This window comes from Tetrao urogallus, assembly GCF_951394365.1.
Source record: "Tetrao urogallus genome assembly, chromosome: 1".
Lineage (NCBI taxonomy): Eukaryota > Metazoa > Chordata > Aves > Galliformes > Phasianidae > Tetrao > Tetrao urogallus.
Window position 1 is genome coordinate 143,533,041 of NC_136813.1, and position 16,771 is coordinate 143,549,811.

General features: G+C 52.2%; 2 protein-coding genes across 2 annotated transcripts; one reads left to right on the forward strand and one right to left on the reverse strand.

The window, feature by feature from the left end:
• Window positions 1-532: 532 nt before the first annotated feature.
• Window positions 533-1,612, reverse strand: LOC306944295 (endosome-associated-trafficking regulator 1-like; the record flags this gene model as incomplete). Its single annotated transcript, XM_079532781.1, has 1 exon — window positions 533-1,612. The coding sequence occupies one exon, from the start codon at window positions 1,610-1,612 to the stop codon at window positions 533-535; it is 1,080 nt and encodes a 359-aa protein (XP_079388907.1).
• A 7,974-nt stretch (window positions 1,613-9,586) lies between these two features.
• KDELR3 (KDEL endoplasmic reticulum protein retention receptor 3) lies at window positions 9,587-13,583 on the forward strand (the record flags this gene model as incomplete). Its single annotated transcript, XM_079548427.1, has 5 exons — window positions 9,587-9,677; window positions 10,423-10,523; window positions 11,092-11,250; window positions 11,557-11,809; window positions 13,543-13,583. The coding sequence occupies 5 exons, from the start codon at window positions 9,587-9,589 to the stop codon at window positions 13,581-13,583; spliced, it is 645 nt and encodes a 214-aa protein (XP_079404553.1).
• Between the last annotated feature and the right edge of the window lie 3,188 nt (window positions 13,584-16,771).

Here is a 16,771-nt window from a genome sequence, read left to right on the forward strand (position 1 = left end):
ACCTGAAAGGAGGTTGTGGAGAGGTGAGAATTGGCCTCTACTCCCAGGTAACTGCAATGGGATGAGAGGAAACAGCCTCAGGTTGCAGCAGCTTCAGGTTCAGGGTGGATGGGAGGAAAACTCATCCTGGAAGGAGCGGTGCTGCGGTGGCACAGGCTGCCCAGGGAGGTGCAGTCACCGTCCCTGGAGGTGTTCTGTGTGGATGTGGCACTGAGGACATGGTCAGTGGGCATGGTGGGGATGGGCTGGAGGTCTGACCAGGTGATCTTAGAGGTCTTTTCCAACCTTAACGATTCCATGGTTCTACAAGCTCATTCTTAGCACTGATACTGGTGCCAGAGGAAAGTCACTGCTATATCTCACTAATAAACATTTCCTAAAGGTTTCAACCAACCCTCCCCTTTTCCCAGCCGCAAGATAAGCCACAAAGAAAGCATCTCTGTGAGGAATAAAGGTTACCAAGCTGAACACACACATGTGAGAGCAAAAGTTTTTGTATAGGCTATGGTTGAACACATCCACAGTGTTTGATTCATTCTTTTTTCTCTGCTTCAGCATCAGAAATTTTGCCCGTGGATTTAAGAATCTCAGTGACAAAATTCAGCGACTCTGTCCCAGCAACCAGCTGCTTGATGGACCAGTTTGCACCCGCTATTATCTTCTGGAGGTTCTTCAAGGCAAAATCTACGTTGTGCTTCACCGCCTCCGGGTCCATGCTCTGCCCCACTCTCAGGTTCTCATTCTTCACCTTGGAGGACTCCAGCTCTCCCTGGAGAAGCAGCATCTCCTGCTTCAGCTTCTCCACGTGGTTTTCCGCATCCAGAGCCCGCTGGGTCATGATCTGGAGGCTGCGCTCCGTCTGCTGGTTGAGGGCCTGCAGCCCCTGGGCCCTCCTCTCCTCCTTGGCCAGACTGGCCTTCAGCCGACGCTCCAGGCTCCTCATGCTTTGAGCCTGGCTCTCCAGAGAGCCCTGCATGCTCCGCACCACCCTGCGCAGCTTGTTGTTCTCCTCCCACAGCTCGCTGTAGGACACACGCAGCGAGGGGTTCTCCCGGTCCCCGATGGATTCCTCGTGCCACCTGTGGGGTTCTGCTCCCCTGGTGTTCTCCAGGCTGGAGAGGTATGGGTCGCTGGGTTGGGCCCATAGGGAAAACGGGTCATGCTGGTAGGAGTCATAGCAACCGCGTGGTGACGCGTTGGCAGCTCGAGACGCGTGTTTCCTTTGGTGCACAGGGAGGTGGTAGGTCCTGGTCCAGCTGCTGTCCTCCTCCTCGAACGGGCCGTTGGACATCTCCGTATCTTTGTAAAATGGTTCCTCAAACTCCTGAGCATTCTCTTTGAGCTCCAACGCGTGCCTGGCCAACCTTTTGGCATATATTCTGTTTTTCTCTCCGTCATCTCTCACCATGCAAGAGTGCCCTGGCTTAAATGAGAACTCAGCGTCTCCCAGCTGAGTGTCACCCAAATTCACGCATGGGGGTGGAGGATGTGCCAAGGGACAGGTGTAACTGAACTCCTCGTTGTCGTTGTCATCATCATCATCCTCTTCCAGGCTCTGCTGCTCAGTGCAGGCCCTCTCCATGCTCTCAGAGACGCTGAGCGGCCGCGGCATGATTTCAGGATGACAAACAGGAGGATGCAACCTGTCCTCAGCTGGGATGGGTGACAATGACAAAGCCTTCTGCAGCCTCAGCGACACATGCAGGGAGCAGGATGTCACTAAAGGCTCTCCATTTAGATCAGTGGGGTTTTGTGTGGGATGGAACAGAGATGGTAGCGAAAGGAGAACCCGGCATCTCCGTGTCCTTGCTCCGTGACATCACCATGCTGGTTGTGAGGTCACGACCAGGGAGCAAGGAGCCCTGCAAGCACATGGACTCCGGAGCCCACCCTGGGGATGATCCCAGTGGGATGAGAGGAGCACACAAAGCAAACAGAGCCCTCTCACCTTGCGCAGGAACCATCAGTCCTGGGCAGCAGCGCAGGGATAAGTGGGGATGAAGACATCCCTGGCAGCGAGACCAAGCTGCCGGCGTTCCTGCCAAGGCTGGCAGCAGGAGGGAGAAGGGGACAGGGCTGGCGGAGCAGGAGCAGGTTGAGAAATGCCGCAGTCGGGGGGACAGAGGCTGATGCGGGGAAAGGATGGAAGGCAGGAGGAGAGCACGGACAGGACATTCATAAGGAGAGGCACCTGGCTAATTCTGTCTGGCACCTGCCGATCGCTAAGCCTTTCAAAGTGCGCCCTGGCGATGGTGTCAGCAAGGGGACACCGCAGCTGTCCCCTACAGACGGCCCTTGGAGCATCCGCGGGGCACCTACCTGGGTGATGGATTTGTGGCCGGCTGGCGGGGACCTGTGGGCTCCACTCGCTGCCTCCACTCCTCCGGCAGCACCGCGGCAGCACTCTGGGCAGGGCATCGGCCCGGGCGGGTTGGCCGCAGACGGGGCCGCGCTGCGCTGCTGCCGCCCGCTCCATCCCCTGCTGCCAGCTGGCAGAGCGCAGCGCTCGTCATGCCGCCGGCCACGGCCTCGGAGGGAACGGCAACCAGCCGAGGGTGGATGGAAATAAACCCACCTGCTGCTTCCCAGCACAGCCCTGCCTGCGACACGGGCCTTTCAGTATCTAAAGGGGGGGCGATAAGAAAGAAGGGGGCAGACTCTTTAACAGGGTCTGCTGGGACAGGACAAGGGGAAATGGCTTCAAATTAAAAGAGGGATTTAGTCTGGGTATAAAGATCTGCTTCAAATCCGCAGCAGAGCGGCCTTGTGAAGTAGAACAGACAACTCCATGCCGAAGCACTCCCCCACTTCTCTTTTTATAACAACCGTATCTGGCGCTCCGGGGATGTACACCGCAAACAACAACGACGGCGATGGAAAAATCCCATGGTATTTTTACACTTGGCTTTATCCAGAGCTGTCTGGCGAATGCTTCCCTCGTGTCTGTGGTCACTGTGGCTCTGAGGGGCCTTTGTTCCCTAGCCTTGGGCATAGGGACCCCTTGGTATGGAGATCCCTTGGTGTGGAGACCCCTTGGGTATGCGGACCTCTTGGCATGGGACCACCTGGGACAGGGACTCCGTGAGCACGAGACACCTTGGGCATGGGGACCGCTTGGATATGGGGACTTCTTAGGTATGTGGATGTTTTGGGTGTGGGGTCCCCTTGTGTATTGGGACCCCTTTGATACAGGACCCCTTGGTATGAGAAGCTCTTAGTACGGAGACCCCTTTTTATGGGGATGCCTTGGGTACGGGGACTCCCAGGCTCAGGCAGAGCTGCACACCTGCAGCATCCCCCATCCCTCCCCGAGCCCCTGCATGTGGGCTAACATGTGGGCTAACATGTGGGCTCGGTGCCCCTCGTTAACCCTAGATCTCATTAGCGAGGGCGTTGGAGCTATGCAGGAGAGCAAAAGGCACATGGTATGGGGCAGGTGAAGGGAGGGGAGGGAGCTCTGTGCCATTTATATAGACACGCTGCTGCCTTTTCCCTCAATAATTATAAATAGATCGGGTGGGTGCCAGCAGTCCCCGTGCGCCTGCAACCACGGTGAGCTGACCCCTGCTCCACCATTGGGTGACATGGATGTCCTTCTGTCCTGTTTGCATTTCAGGGTGGAGCGAGTGAGGGGATATTTCCCCCCTGTGAAGCCCCGGGCACGGGTAATATGAAAACAAAACAAAATGATCTGAAGTTGAAGCCTCTCAGTGTGTGACTCAGAGCTATTCATAGCTCCCTGAAGCCAGCTGCAGCAACAGAGCCAGAAGGATTCTGCCCGTATTATTATTCCAATTACCATCTGAATTAAAAGTTTGAGCAGTGATCAGCCCACATACCGACGGAGGGGGGGAGAGAAGAGAAAGGGAGAGAAAGGCAGAAAACAGATAAAAAAGGGCTACGCACGAAGGTCCCCGCGATGACACAGCCAGAGCAGAGGCTGAGCCCCCCCTCCACAGCCCCCACTTCTCCCACAACTCCCAGTGGGGTCCCCTCCACCCCGGAGCCCTCAGTGCTCCGTGAGAACCATATCCATACGTTGGTCCTATACCCAACACGGTCGCCTGCAGGAGAGCTGCGTCTGACCCGCGCCATTCGCAGAAAGGTTGTTGTGTTTGTGAGCAGGGATTGACCGCGAAGATGGGCACGTCCATCTATCGATCCCCCGTCACCATCGGGTTGAACGAACCCAGAGCCAGAACGCAGTGACCCAGGAAAGTGGGAATTTGCTCAAGGCGGATTGCAATTAAGTGCCCTGCACCACAGTCGGTGCTGATGGAAGCGCCAATGGCCGTCATTGAGTCCCTCATCCCGCTGTCCCACGGTGATGCCACACCAGGGATGGCTGGGCAACATGGGCTGGAGCAGCCCAATGGCCAGGAGATGCCTCCAGGCAACACTCCCCAAGGAGGAGGAATGGTGGAAGGAGAGGAAGGCTGCAGCATGAGGAGATCGACTCTCTCCCATCCATCCTTTCCATTTCCATCCCTCCTCCTCCTCCTCACCACCAGTTTCCCTTCTAAAAGCCCACATTCTTATCATGGAATCACAGAATATCCTGAATTGGAAGGAACCCTTAAGGATCATTGAGTCTATTCCTGCCATCCTTCATGTTATCGTTGTCAGCAGCCCCAAACTAAGGTGACCATGTGCTGGGATGCTCAGACATTGCTTCCAATGGCAAATGGATACGGGTACACCCCCATGCTCCCTGCACTCCTCCCCATCCCTTCTCAGGCTCCTGGTGACCCCTCATCTCTGCCACACATCCAACACCAAGGGGTAACCCCTACTGGCACTGCCTGTTAGAGACATTGAACCACTCCAAGCAAGAGCTGAGCTGGGACCTTATGAGCTGGAAGGGTCGGGTCTGGACCCCCAAAATCTCTAAGCTTAGAAGGAGACACTTCAACCCTGGGTGCACTCTGTGCTTGGAGAACAGCTTCCTGGTGCTGAGACAACCATCCCAGAGCAGCGGACACAAACGGACGCCACAGTGCAGGGCTGCTTCATGGGGATGGAGAGGGAAAAGGCAAACAAGAACTGGGCTGAGGGAGCAAAGCAAAGGTCGGAGCTGAAAAACCACACAAGTTACCTGCAGGGCAAGGGAGGAAAGTTGGGGAGGCTGACGAGGAGGTGCCCTCCGCACTGTCACGCTCCGTTAGCGATATTTACATCTGCCATGCACACAGCAACTTTGCTATTCACGGACACACTCACATGAAGCCACTCACATCTCACTAAGTTATATTTATAGCCATTCCTCAGCGCTAGCACTAGCAAGGCAGCATTTTTGCAGGCAAAACCTCTCGTTGCTGCACCGAGAGCTGCCCGGCATCTCTTACCGCATCGCGCCGGGGCTGCCTGGGAGCCAGAGTCAAAGGATGGGGTCAGCAGTCGGTGTCTCCATCATGCCCCAGAGCTCCTGGGCTCACCCAGTGGGTTCTCTGCAGCTCCGGGGTTGCTGGATTCCTGAGGAGCCCCAGCTCACCGTGCCCAGCTCCTCTCCTCCTCCGCTCAGCGTGCTTCGCTCCCGTCCATCCCACAAGCTCTCAGCGATGGTTCTGCTCTCCCCCTCCTGCCTCGTCCCCTCTGCCCTTCCTTCCTCTCCCTGCACCTCCCTGCTCTCACCCCAAAATCTCTGCACCGCCTCTCCCTGCTCCCGTTCCCTGGCTCCCTCTCCCCCTCGCTGATTGCTATGCAGTCTGTAGCTAAGAAGTCAGTAACTCTGTGGTAGGATCCAACAGCTTTCTGCTACTTTAGCCCATCCTTGCGTGTGATCTCAGAGCCATGGATACGCACTGCTGAGCTGCCGTGGGGGAGAAGGAAACACATCCAGTGGAAGTAGCAGTGGGAAGGGGACAGTGGGGCAGCCATGTACCCAGGCTGTGACCTGTAGGATTTTCCCACCTGGACCCCAAATTAGAGGCTGAGACCTGGCTCCAAGCAAGGTCCCAGCTCCCCCCAGGGTGTCTCTGCTGGGAGCTCCCCGGTGGCATCTCGGGGGCTTCCAGGTCACCTCCTGGAGAACTCTCACCAGGAGGAGCAGAGAGTATTTTTAGCACTTCTCAGCATCCGTCCGCAGCTGCAAGCAGGGAGAGCAGCCAACATCCTGCAAACAGCTCCGCTCCGCTGCTCCCCGCAGCTGGATGGGGCTGTCCGACCCCTCCATCCCTACTATCCCTGTCCCCAGACTGGGGGTCACTGCCCATCCCATAGAGAACGCCCATACCTAGGAGCACCAATTTGGAAGTCACTGTCCATCCCATAGAGAGCCCCAGCTCTGCTCTCAGTACCTGTGATACTTCCTGATGTGACCATGGTGGTCGCTGCCCAAGGGGTGAAGCCACCCTACAGCGCTTCAACTCATCCCAAAAACCTCACTTTGCTGCTGAGGATGGGGAGGAGCACGTGGCCATGGTGGTGGTTTGCTCCACACGGACATACGGCTGCACCCTGTCCGCCGTGCAACCAGCATGGTTGGGCCATTGGAATGGACGTGGGGATGTCACAGCAAGGATGTCACCAACCCCTCGCTGTCCTCGTGCCATGCCCCGGCCATTCCTGGCTCAATGGCCCCAGCAGTGGGGTGGCTCACACTCGCCACCCCCGCCCGTCTCCACCGGCACCGTCTTTAATAAGAAGCGTGGAATATTTTAGCACCTATGGAAAAGCCACCACAGACGGTGGTGGCAGCCGTTGCCAGGGAGACGGTCCCAAAAATAGCCCCACTCCGCCAACCTTTCCCAGTGCTGCTGTGGGGATGGGGGGAGACAGAGAGATGGAGGGATGGGAGGGTGGGGAGAAGGGATGGAGGGATGGAAGAACGGAGGGAGGGAAGGATGGAGAGAGGGAAGGATGGAGAGAGCTCATGGATGGATGGATGGATAAGAAGAGGAGAGATGGATGGAAGAACGAAAGACAGAAGAAAGGAGGGAAAGAGGGAAGAAAAAATGGAAAGATGGATGGAGATTTGGAGAAATGAGTCAAAGGAATGGATGGATGAGAGGCAGAGAGGTGGATGGATGAATTGAGGGATGGATGGAGGATTGGAAGGAGAGGTGGATGGAAGGATGGAAGAAAGGAGGGAGGGAAGGATGGATGGATGGATGGATGGATGGATGGATGGATGGATGGATGGATGGATGGATGGAGAAATGAATCAAAGGAAGGAAGGAAGAATGAGTGGAAAGAAGGGGGAATGGACAGACAGATGAAGGAGTGGGTGGAGGGATGGAAGGATGGATGGATAAATGGAGAGGTGGATGGAAGGATGAAATAAAAGACAGATGGAAGAAAGGAGGAATGGAAGGATGGATAGAGAGAGAGAAAAATAAATTGAGGGAATATATGGAAGGAAGGAGGAATAGAAAGTTGGATGGATGGATGGATGGAGGGGAAGCAGGAGCTCCTCAGAAGGTGAGCAGGTACTACCTGACTCTTCTCCTGTCTGGGAATGAAACCTAGAGCCACCACCATGCCAACAGCCCCTGGTTGGGCAACCATGGACCTGCTTTCTCACCACACTGACTAAAGACAGCACAAGCCCTTGAGCCCCTCCACGCCTACTGCTACTATCCACAGCACAGCTGGAGATGGCCCACGGGTCTTGTTCTCCACCATGAGGGCCTGGATGTGACCCAAAGCAGAAGCTGAGGGGGAATGACTAGGGGGCAAATCACAGAAATCCAGTGAGAGAAGAATGCTTTAGCAAGAAGGGTGAACCTGGTGTCGCTGGATTGTTGTGTCCTCAATAGAGGCTGGACTTGCAGGAGAGCAAGCATCCCAAACCAGCACAGGCAGAGATAGGAACCCAAAAATAGAACTGAAGGGGAAAAAAAAAAAAAAAAAAAAAAAAAAAGAAAAACCCAACAACCCCAAATTCCCGTTTCTAATGCCAAATCCCAGCTTGCTCTCCTCCCTGTCACCCTGGCGACATTCCTTATGGTCGCCATGGAAACGGGAGGCATGGAGAGAGCATCATGGTGCGGGGTGGGGGCAGCGCCCAGCATTATTTCAGGAGGCAGGGAGACACCCAGGGCAAAACACAGGGAAGGAGGAGGGAAGGTCTATTTTTGCTCACTCCCATTTGGTGTGCCAGATTTTCCTTCTCTAAGCATCCGTATGCCCTTTGCCAACCCAGTGGCCTTCCTGTGAAGTCCCACTTGGAGCCTGGTGGTTCCCAGTAGCACCACTGGATATCAGCTCTCCTTAGGACTTGGGAAGGCATGAGAGGAAGAGGACAAACCTCTGCTACCTGCAGTTGGTGGCCTTACTGTGGCCTTCCAGTGGTGGTGATTGGGTCTACCACATTTGGGACAAGAAGCAAAGAGGACCAGGGATGGCTGGACAGGGCCATGAGCACCCTGATCTAGCTCTGGGAGTCCCTGTTCACTGCAGGGGAGTTGGACCGGATGACCTTTACAAGCCTCTTCCAATTCAAACGATTCAGTGATTCTGCAGTAGAGGCTGTCCCCACCCCAGCCTCAGCACGCCCATGGGTAGTAGGTGGCAGTCCCCATTCCATGGGGATCCATGGGTGTTTTCCTACCCAACCTGCAAATACGGCTGGAAAAGCCCAGCACGGCAGGTGTTACAGCGGCTGGGAGGGAAAACACACAGCCAGCATGATGGGCTGGGAGGAAATGTATGCAAATGCATTCCAAAAGGAATCTGGCGATGCTAATAGACTTGTTAGTAAGCACTGGGAATAATATTTTTACACTTTAATCATTAGGGACGATACTCCAGGCAAGCCCATAAGGATGAGCCAAGGAAGGGAGGCGTGAGGGAACCATCTAGGGGTAAAAGTGGGGACATGGAGCATCCATATCCCATCTCAGCACCGTGAAAACCCATTGGAGAAGAAGGGCTCTTACAAGATCGGCCACTGATGTTTCTGAATATGGTTAAATTGTGTAGCGATCCCTCCTCAGATCCCTTCTCCTAAACCTCTAAGGATGGCAGCACTTACACTCCTTGTGCACAGCCTTGTACTTAACGCGCTGCCCTGGTGGGATGGGACACGAAGTGACGGCAGCCCGGTATGTCACATCCTTGCTTGATGGGGCCACGGGACTGCCAACACGGCACAAGATGCTGCAGCGGCATCCCAGCCCGCAGGATGGATGGCCCTTTCCCTCCGCCTTCTCTCCTTTAAAGATGCTTCCGCGTGTAACTTGAGACAAGTGAGGAAAAAGAGAGGAAGGGGTATAAAAAAAAAAAAAAAAGAAAGGGGGGGGGAAAGGGAAAAATAGTGCAGTTATTCCCGCCTCCGCCTCCTCCTTTCTCTCCTCCCCAGCCAGCCAGGAGCCACGTCACCCAGCGCTGCTCCGGGGCTGCCGAGAGGACAAAACCTAACTTTGCACAGGCCCTGCACAGAAGGGAAAGGCGGCGACGGGGACGCAGTTCTGGGAGAGAGAAAAGTCCAGGGACGTTGGGGCAGGGGACGTGGAGCCTCGGGAAGGCGGAGAGAAGAGAGCTGCGGACTCTGAGAGAAGGGAAAGTTCAGCCGGAGGAAAGCGTACGCTCGGCTGAGGACGGAGCTCCCCGCGGGGTTTTACAGCTGCCCTCGCCCACCGTCGCCATGAACATCTTCCGCATCCTGGGGGACGTCTCCCACTTGTTGGCCATCATCATCCTGCTGGTGAAGATCCACAGGTCCAAGTCCTGTGCTGGTGAGTGCTCTCTGGGCAAGGAGGGGACCTTACTCCTCAGCTCTTCAGAGGCATCAGGCTCCACTTCCTTCCTCCCTTGTGCTGCCTCCCAGTTTCTTCTCCAGCTTCTCTCCCATCCCTTTCTGGTACACCCCGGGGTTGTTTTTTTTCAAGCCCCTCACTGGGCTTTGCTGTGGTTTGCAGCACTCCACAGCCTGGTGGATAGCTTCCTCTCCAGGAGGCAGAAGGATGTGCTGGAAGGATGTGATGTGGCACGGCACACAGCCACGGGGAAGGTGTCTGTGTGACAGCGAAGCAGAGGGGAGGAGGGTGATAAGGCAGAAAGTGAGCACAAGAAGGTTTGGTGGCACCAAAAGCAATGACTCTGGTGAAAAGACGCAGACAGAATGCTGCTTCAGGCTAGAGGCCCTGTTTGGGCAAGGCATGCAGAGCAGTTGCTTCCCACAGAGCCAGAGGCTTGCAGGTAGATGAGAGGATGGGCTCAGCTGTGTTCAGCCATGTTTGCCACCCCCACCAGTGGTGACAGCAGCACCAACATATGTGGGCCAGTCCCCAGTTCCCCAGCAATTCACCACAATGAGATGGGCAGGCGTGTTAGGACGAGGGCTTTGTGATGGTGAGTTCCTGGCTTCCGGAGAAACACATGAACACAAGTGATCTCAAAAAAAGCACAGGGCAAAACCCACATCTGAAGGGTCTTTTTCTCTCACCCGCCTTGCCTGTCTCTCCTCTCCTTGCCACGCAGGTATCTCGGGGAAAAGCCAGATTCTTTTTGCCCTCGTCTTCACTACCCGCTACCTGGACCTGTTCACAACCTTCATCTCCCTCTACAACACCGTGATGAAGGTAAGGAGAGCAGCAGGGAAGCAGACGTTCCCCCCAGCTTCACCATGGTTTCACCACATTAGTTTTTCAGCCAGAGGGAGGCAAGAGCAACTCCATCTTCTTTGCCTGTCACCAAAGCTAGTGGGTTACACACAGGAAGAGCAGCTAAAGGAGCTCCCTTCGGTGTCATCGGCCCTCCACTGACCATAGAACTCGCTCGTTGCGTTAAACAAGTGAGCCCACCACATTTAGCACCACCAAGACCAGCTTGAGATGCTGTGAATGAGGGCTGGGCATGCACAACTGTTGGCTGCCACCAAGCCGACATCTTAACAGAGAGCCTTAGAGTTCTTAAACAACAGTTACCCTCATGGTAGGGCTGAGTAGCAATCTCCAGTTGACCACAGGAGCACCTCCAACACCCATCACAAGCCAGTGTAGAAAAACTGTTCACTGCTATCTCACCACAGCACAGCCCAGCAGGTGAACAGACCTGGCTTTCGGCAAAGCTGACTGAAGCCAAACTTCTATTCAAGCACAAGCAGTGCGATCGCAGGTCAGATCTTGCAGTTCTACTTCTCTCCCCCAGGTCATTTTTTTGATATGTGCCTACATCACCGTGTACATGATCTACGTGAAATTCCGGAAAACTTTTGACAGTGAGAACGACTCCTTTCGCCTGGAGTTCCTCCTGGTCCCTGTGACAGGCCTGTCCTTCCTGGAGAACCACAGCTTCACCCCCCTGGAGGTAAGGAAAGCATGGGGCAGGAGAGGGGAGGGAAGCCTGGCACTACCCAGATTGCAGGATGTCGAAGAGCTCGGGTTTTTAATACCAAAAGCATGCAGGAGAGGCAAGGCTGGTAATCCATGAAGAGCATGTAATCTGTAGAGCAGCTCAGCACTGCCTTCTCTCATTCCCCACGCTGTCAAGAGTAAAGCTTTGAGTCTTTCCACGTCATTGGAGTTGGACTAGATGACCCTTAAGGGTCCCTTCCAACTCACACAATTCTACGACGATTCTATCATCACCACCACCTTCATTTGCACCTCACAGATACTCTGGACCTTCTCCATCTACCTGGAGTCTGTAGCTATCCTGCCTCAGCTCTTCATGATCAGCAAGACAGGGGAAGCAGAGACCATCACAACGCATTACCTTTTCTTCCTGGGCCTCTATCGTGCCCTCTATATCGCCAACTGGGTCTGGCGCTACCACACCGAGAAGTTCTACGACCAGATTGCTGTGGTCTCTGGGGTGGTACAGACCATCTTCTACTGCGACTTCTTCTATCTCTACGTTACCAAAGGTGGGTGAAAGTGTTGGTATACATTGGATGCGGTCATTTGGCCTTCTTGCAGCTTGCCAGCTGTTAATCCTTGAGTTCACTCCTTGTCTGTGGAGAAATTAAAACCAGAGCTCAGCCTGGTTTAAGCCCACCCCGAGAAGTTAAATGTTTTCTGGTATATTCATTTCCATGTGCTTTCTGAGATTGTGTGAATCACAAAAAACCTCAGAGGGGGGAGAAAAAATAGCCACAGGCAGGCAACGCACCTGCAGACATACGGAGCCAATATTAAGCCTACTTTTCCTTTTGGTGTAAAAGACACAGCATTCCCAAGGACTCATTCTGTAGGAAGACAGGCATCTGCACGTACAAGACTCCGCAGTTTCCCCAAACCAGATGCCAGTGATGGCTGCATAGCAGCGCTAACGGGCATACAATCTGGTAGAACACGCTACGGTGCTGAGGCTAAAGTAGGCTTCAAACTGCTCATTTGCTGAGGAGGGAGGAATTTGATGAAACGCAGCTCTACAGACATTTTCTTCTTTCCTGCTCCCCAGCTATTCCACCAGATCCTGTGCTGGGGGTTCTGATGGGTGGCTCTAAGCAGCTCCGTGCGCTGTTCCTGCTGGTAGAGAGGCGATGGCGTAGAACAGAGGGCTGGCCTCGGTGGATTAAGATTTTCTCCTGTAATTGAAACATCTCTGACGTTAGAACATCACTTTGCAAAACCACCATCAAGGTGCCCTACGTCAATGCCTTTTTTGCCTCCCATCGCCCATTTTAGCTTCATTCAATTCACGAGTTCTGCATCCTTACATTCTGTTAGAAATCTATACCCTTTGCAGTTGTGGAAGGTGGAACAAAAGGGGAAAGGGAAAAAAAAAAAAACCACCTCACAACTGCTGGCTTTTGGTCTCACATCACTAGGCATAAAGCTGCAGAACTCAGATGACACAGGAGGGAGAAATGAAAAACATTTGTCCCTGGGACATCACAGCAGGAAGAGAATTGCCTTCCTCCCCCCCCCCAAGCCCCCTTCTTTTACACAACTGTTCTGGATCAAGGGAAAGGAGAAGGTGGCGGGAGCTATGCAAATGCCTGGCAGTCATTTATGGCAACCAGAAATGTTGTAGCAGGTTGCATCTCTCTTACGCTTGCAAAAAAGAAAAAGCATCTCTTCAAAACATTTCTATCACAGGAGGGCGCAGACAAAAGGGCAGCGATTCTGGTAAGGAAAGCAAGGATGCTTTATAAAAAGAAACCTACTTAATAAGGTTACAAAGCATCGCAAAGGGATCCTTATATAACGCCGGTTCTCTTCATCTTGTTTTTAAAACCAGATGAGCCGCTTTCTGTTTAACGCGGGGACCTGAAGGATGAAGGAAGCCTTCAGCTCCCCAAAACTTGGGTTTCACAGAACAGCGGAGGTTGGAAGCGCTTGCAGGGATCATGTACTCCAACCCCTGGTGTTTCTGTGAGGCCTCCCAGCCAAGCTTCCCAAAGCACATCAGCAGGGGGATGCTTGCAGGCTCTGGCCATAAGGCCGTTTATTCTCCCTTAAAAGTAATGAAGGTGCACCATGAACAGAAGAGTGTATTGTATCATAGGAAAAAAAAAAGGGGGGGGGGAAATATTGGTTTGAAAAGCTGGCAGCCTGCTATCTAGTGGTCCAAATGATCAGATTCAGAATACCTGTAGAAACAATGGATCAGTTTATATTCCCAGGAAGCCTTCATTTCCATCTCTTTTCACAGTCCTAAAAGGAAAGAAGCTAAGCCTTCCAATGCCTGTTTGAAGCCATTTCCAGACAACGCCAGAAATTCCAAAGATGAAACTCTATTGACCACAGCTTTCCTTTCCTGGCCCTTGTTGACTGAAGAATGGCTCAGCTGGGCTTCACTCCAGTGCCAGGAAGACAGCGAGGCCAGGACAGCTGGTATGCTTGTCACCTGGATGAGACTCTCCCTCCATTTTGTTGCGTTTCTTCTCACTTGAAATTGGTGCTAATAAGTAGTGCTGGCCAATGCTAAGAAACACAGCTCGTTTTCTCCCTGCTCTTCCTAGCACTCAGCTCCATAACACGCCTCTACCTTACCCACAAGAAGCAAAAGGGAACTGTCACACTCCTTCAGTCCCCAACAAACGCCATCGTGAGGAGGGCATGTTATCGTGAGTCTGATAACGTATACAAAGGTCACTGGCCCTGTGTGCAACCACAGAACCGCCCACGTTGGAATGGACCCACAAAGACTGAGCCCCACTCCTGGCTCCACGCAGGACCATCCAAAATTCAACAGTTACACCACCGGTACGTGAACACCGCCCTCCAAAAATTGACTCTGCTTGAACCCCCCTCTATTAAGGTTGGCGTTACCTTCACACGGCAAGAATCTTCCGTTCCACAGGTATTCCAGCATCCTCCCCACTCACCCATCTCCAAGTGAGGGTTCCTCACATTCTACAGATGAGGGACATTTCAATTTTAATTCAGTGGGTCGCCAACAGATGTTCCCAACCCCCTTGCATTTGACTTCTTTTAACAACTGGGAAGAACGGGGGCAAACGTTTGTTTTACGCTCCAAAAATAATAAAGACAAAATTCACAGTTTATTGACAACAGTGTTTTTATTTATACCTACAAAAGAAAACAAGATGGTATCAAAAGGACAATTTACAAACTAAGAATAGTAACATAGCTCTTAGTATCCTGTGCCTGAACACCACGGATCTATGAATCTCTCAATTCAAGTCTTGGTTAATACAACAGGAATGTGTTCAGAGACCAGCAAACGTGTGAAACGAGATGCTGATCCCACACAAAGCCACTAACCCTTCCATTGCTCAGAGAAGTCCAAACAGTAAATTGCTTCAGGAAGTGGGAGGGGAGGAGACACCCGAGTCCTTACGACACTCCCACAAAACTTGTTACAGATTGAAAACAAACGCAAACGATACCGGAGGCTAATGCTTATCAACGAGGGCCCTCCAGCTGGTGTTGGAACAGAGCAGCGAGCACCAGGTGGGACAGGGGCAGCACGCGCCGCCGGGCGTTTCAGCGCTCAGCAATCTGCTTAACACTCCAAACTGAACCCAGACCCTGGACTTCAGCTGACCTCAGTAACAATAAAGCACTGCAAGACTTGGCATGTGTATGTTTACATGTGCACAAGTCCCCCCCCAAATGAAGTAAAAGCGATAGCAAACTATAAGGCAGCTTTGGTGGCCCAGAGACCCTTTCTAAAGCCAGTCAGCAAGATGCCCTACTCCTACACCCCTCAGACACATTTCTGCATCAGTCACAAATTAAAAAGTTAAAAAAAAAAATAATAAACCTCTATGCTTGCTTGTGAGGGAGGCCAAAGACAGATCAGTCAGTGCCCGGCTAAATGAAATGTTTCTGGCTTTCATTGCTCGCCTAAGCAATGGAATTTGAAGAGGGGATGAGGGAAGCAAGGGTCTGGAAAAAAATCTCTCCCTTCTCCCTCTGTGTCAGCAACCTACCTGTGTGCTGCACAAACCAATGTGCATTTAGATCACAAAATTAATACTCTGGGAATTTAAAACAAAAAAAAATAATCTGTATAAGCAAGCTTTTTGCCTGGACTATAAGTAGTTCCACTCTGTTAGGAAGGGGTGGGCTGCCTTGCTCATCCATATGCAAGAATGTCGACAGGGAGGAAAAAAAAAAACAACAGAACCCCCCCAGCAAACCAACAACCCAACGATCTGCATTTTCCTAATGCAAAGTTCATGCCCCACAAACCAGGAGATGTATCCATTCCTTTTGTCACGTTATCAGATACGGAGCGGCTAACTTCTCTCATCATCTACCATCTCTGAACCGTCTCATATTAGAAATAACAAGTCGACAACATGCTTTACTAAAGGGGAAACCCCCCCCCCCAACACACACACCCACCTTAGCCTGTAAAATAAACAATTTATTTACTTATTTACTAAAATTTCACTCTTCTCTAACATTTTCTAAAATGCTACCTACCTGCAAGAGCTGAGCTCAAAGGGACCAATGGAACGGGGAAATGCACTCAAAAGCCAGGAAAAGCAATAGTCAGAGCAAGGTACAAAAGAAAGAAAGCTTCAGAATTAAGATGCACTAACCAGCTCACTCCTTACCTCGTGGAAAGGAGATTCCAGGCAATCTCCTCCTCCGCCCTTCCTCCCCTCGCCCCTCCCCCCAACCCACCCTATTCAAACCTTATAAAGGTGGAAAACTCCATCCCATTTTGCTCAGTGTAGCAGCATTCAGAGCATTTCCCACGGCAAGAAGTGACTTTGTTCACCAAGGAAAGACTGACAAGATACGCTGTTGGTGGTCTTCATTCCGTTCGGTTTCTGGGCTCTCAAATAAGACTTATCTCCATAAACCCAACAGTAGGAACTTGAGAGCAGAAACTAGTTTAAAGGTACCAGGTTTCAGGCATTAGTGACTCTGCACTTTAACAACTGCAAGAGAAAGGACTTACTTGGCTGAACACCACAGCAGTAATGCCCTACAGTGACTTTACCTAGTTTTCAGGTATTGAATCCGAGACAAGTTTGGTCTTCAACACAGGGGTTTTAATCTCAACCTCCCTACTGCAGATACCTCCTACAGGTACCAGAATATGGGCTGCTGCTACCAGAGCTGCAGAGAATGCCAACAATTTACTCAGAACACCACTGCACTGAGACAAACGAGCAGAGTTTTCCTATAGAGAGTTACCTATGATAGATTACAAGCAACAATAGTGAGCTACTTTAAAAAAATATATTAAGATTAGGAAAAGCGAGCATTGCTCCCTTGCATTTATCATGTTAAATGAACTGCTTTTTGGCTCCCCAAAGGTTCCCACCTCTCTGGATACTTCCTGAAATTAAGTTAATGTATTACAGAATAGAAACTTCCTCCCCTCAAAGCAAGTTGTTTTTGTTTTTTTTTTTTGCACAAACCTTAGACACCAAGATGATCGAGTTGGGACCTAT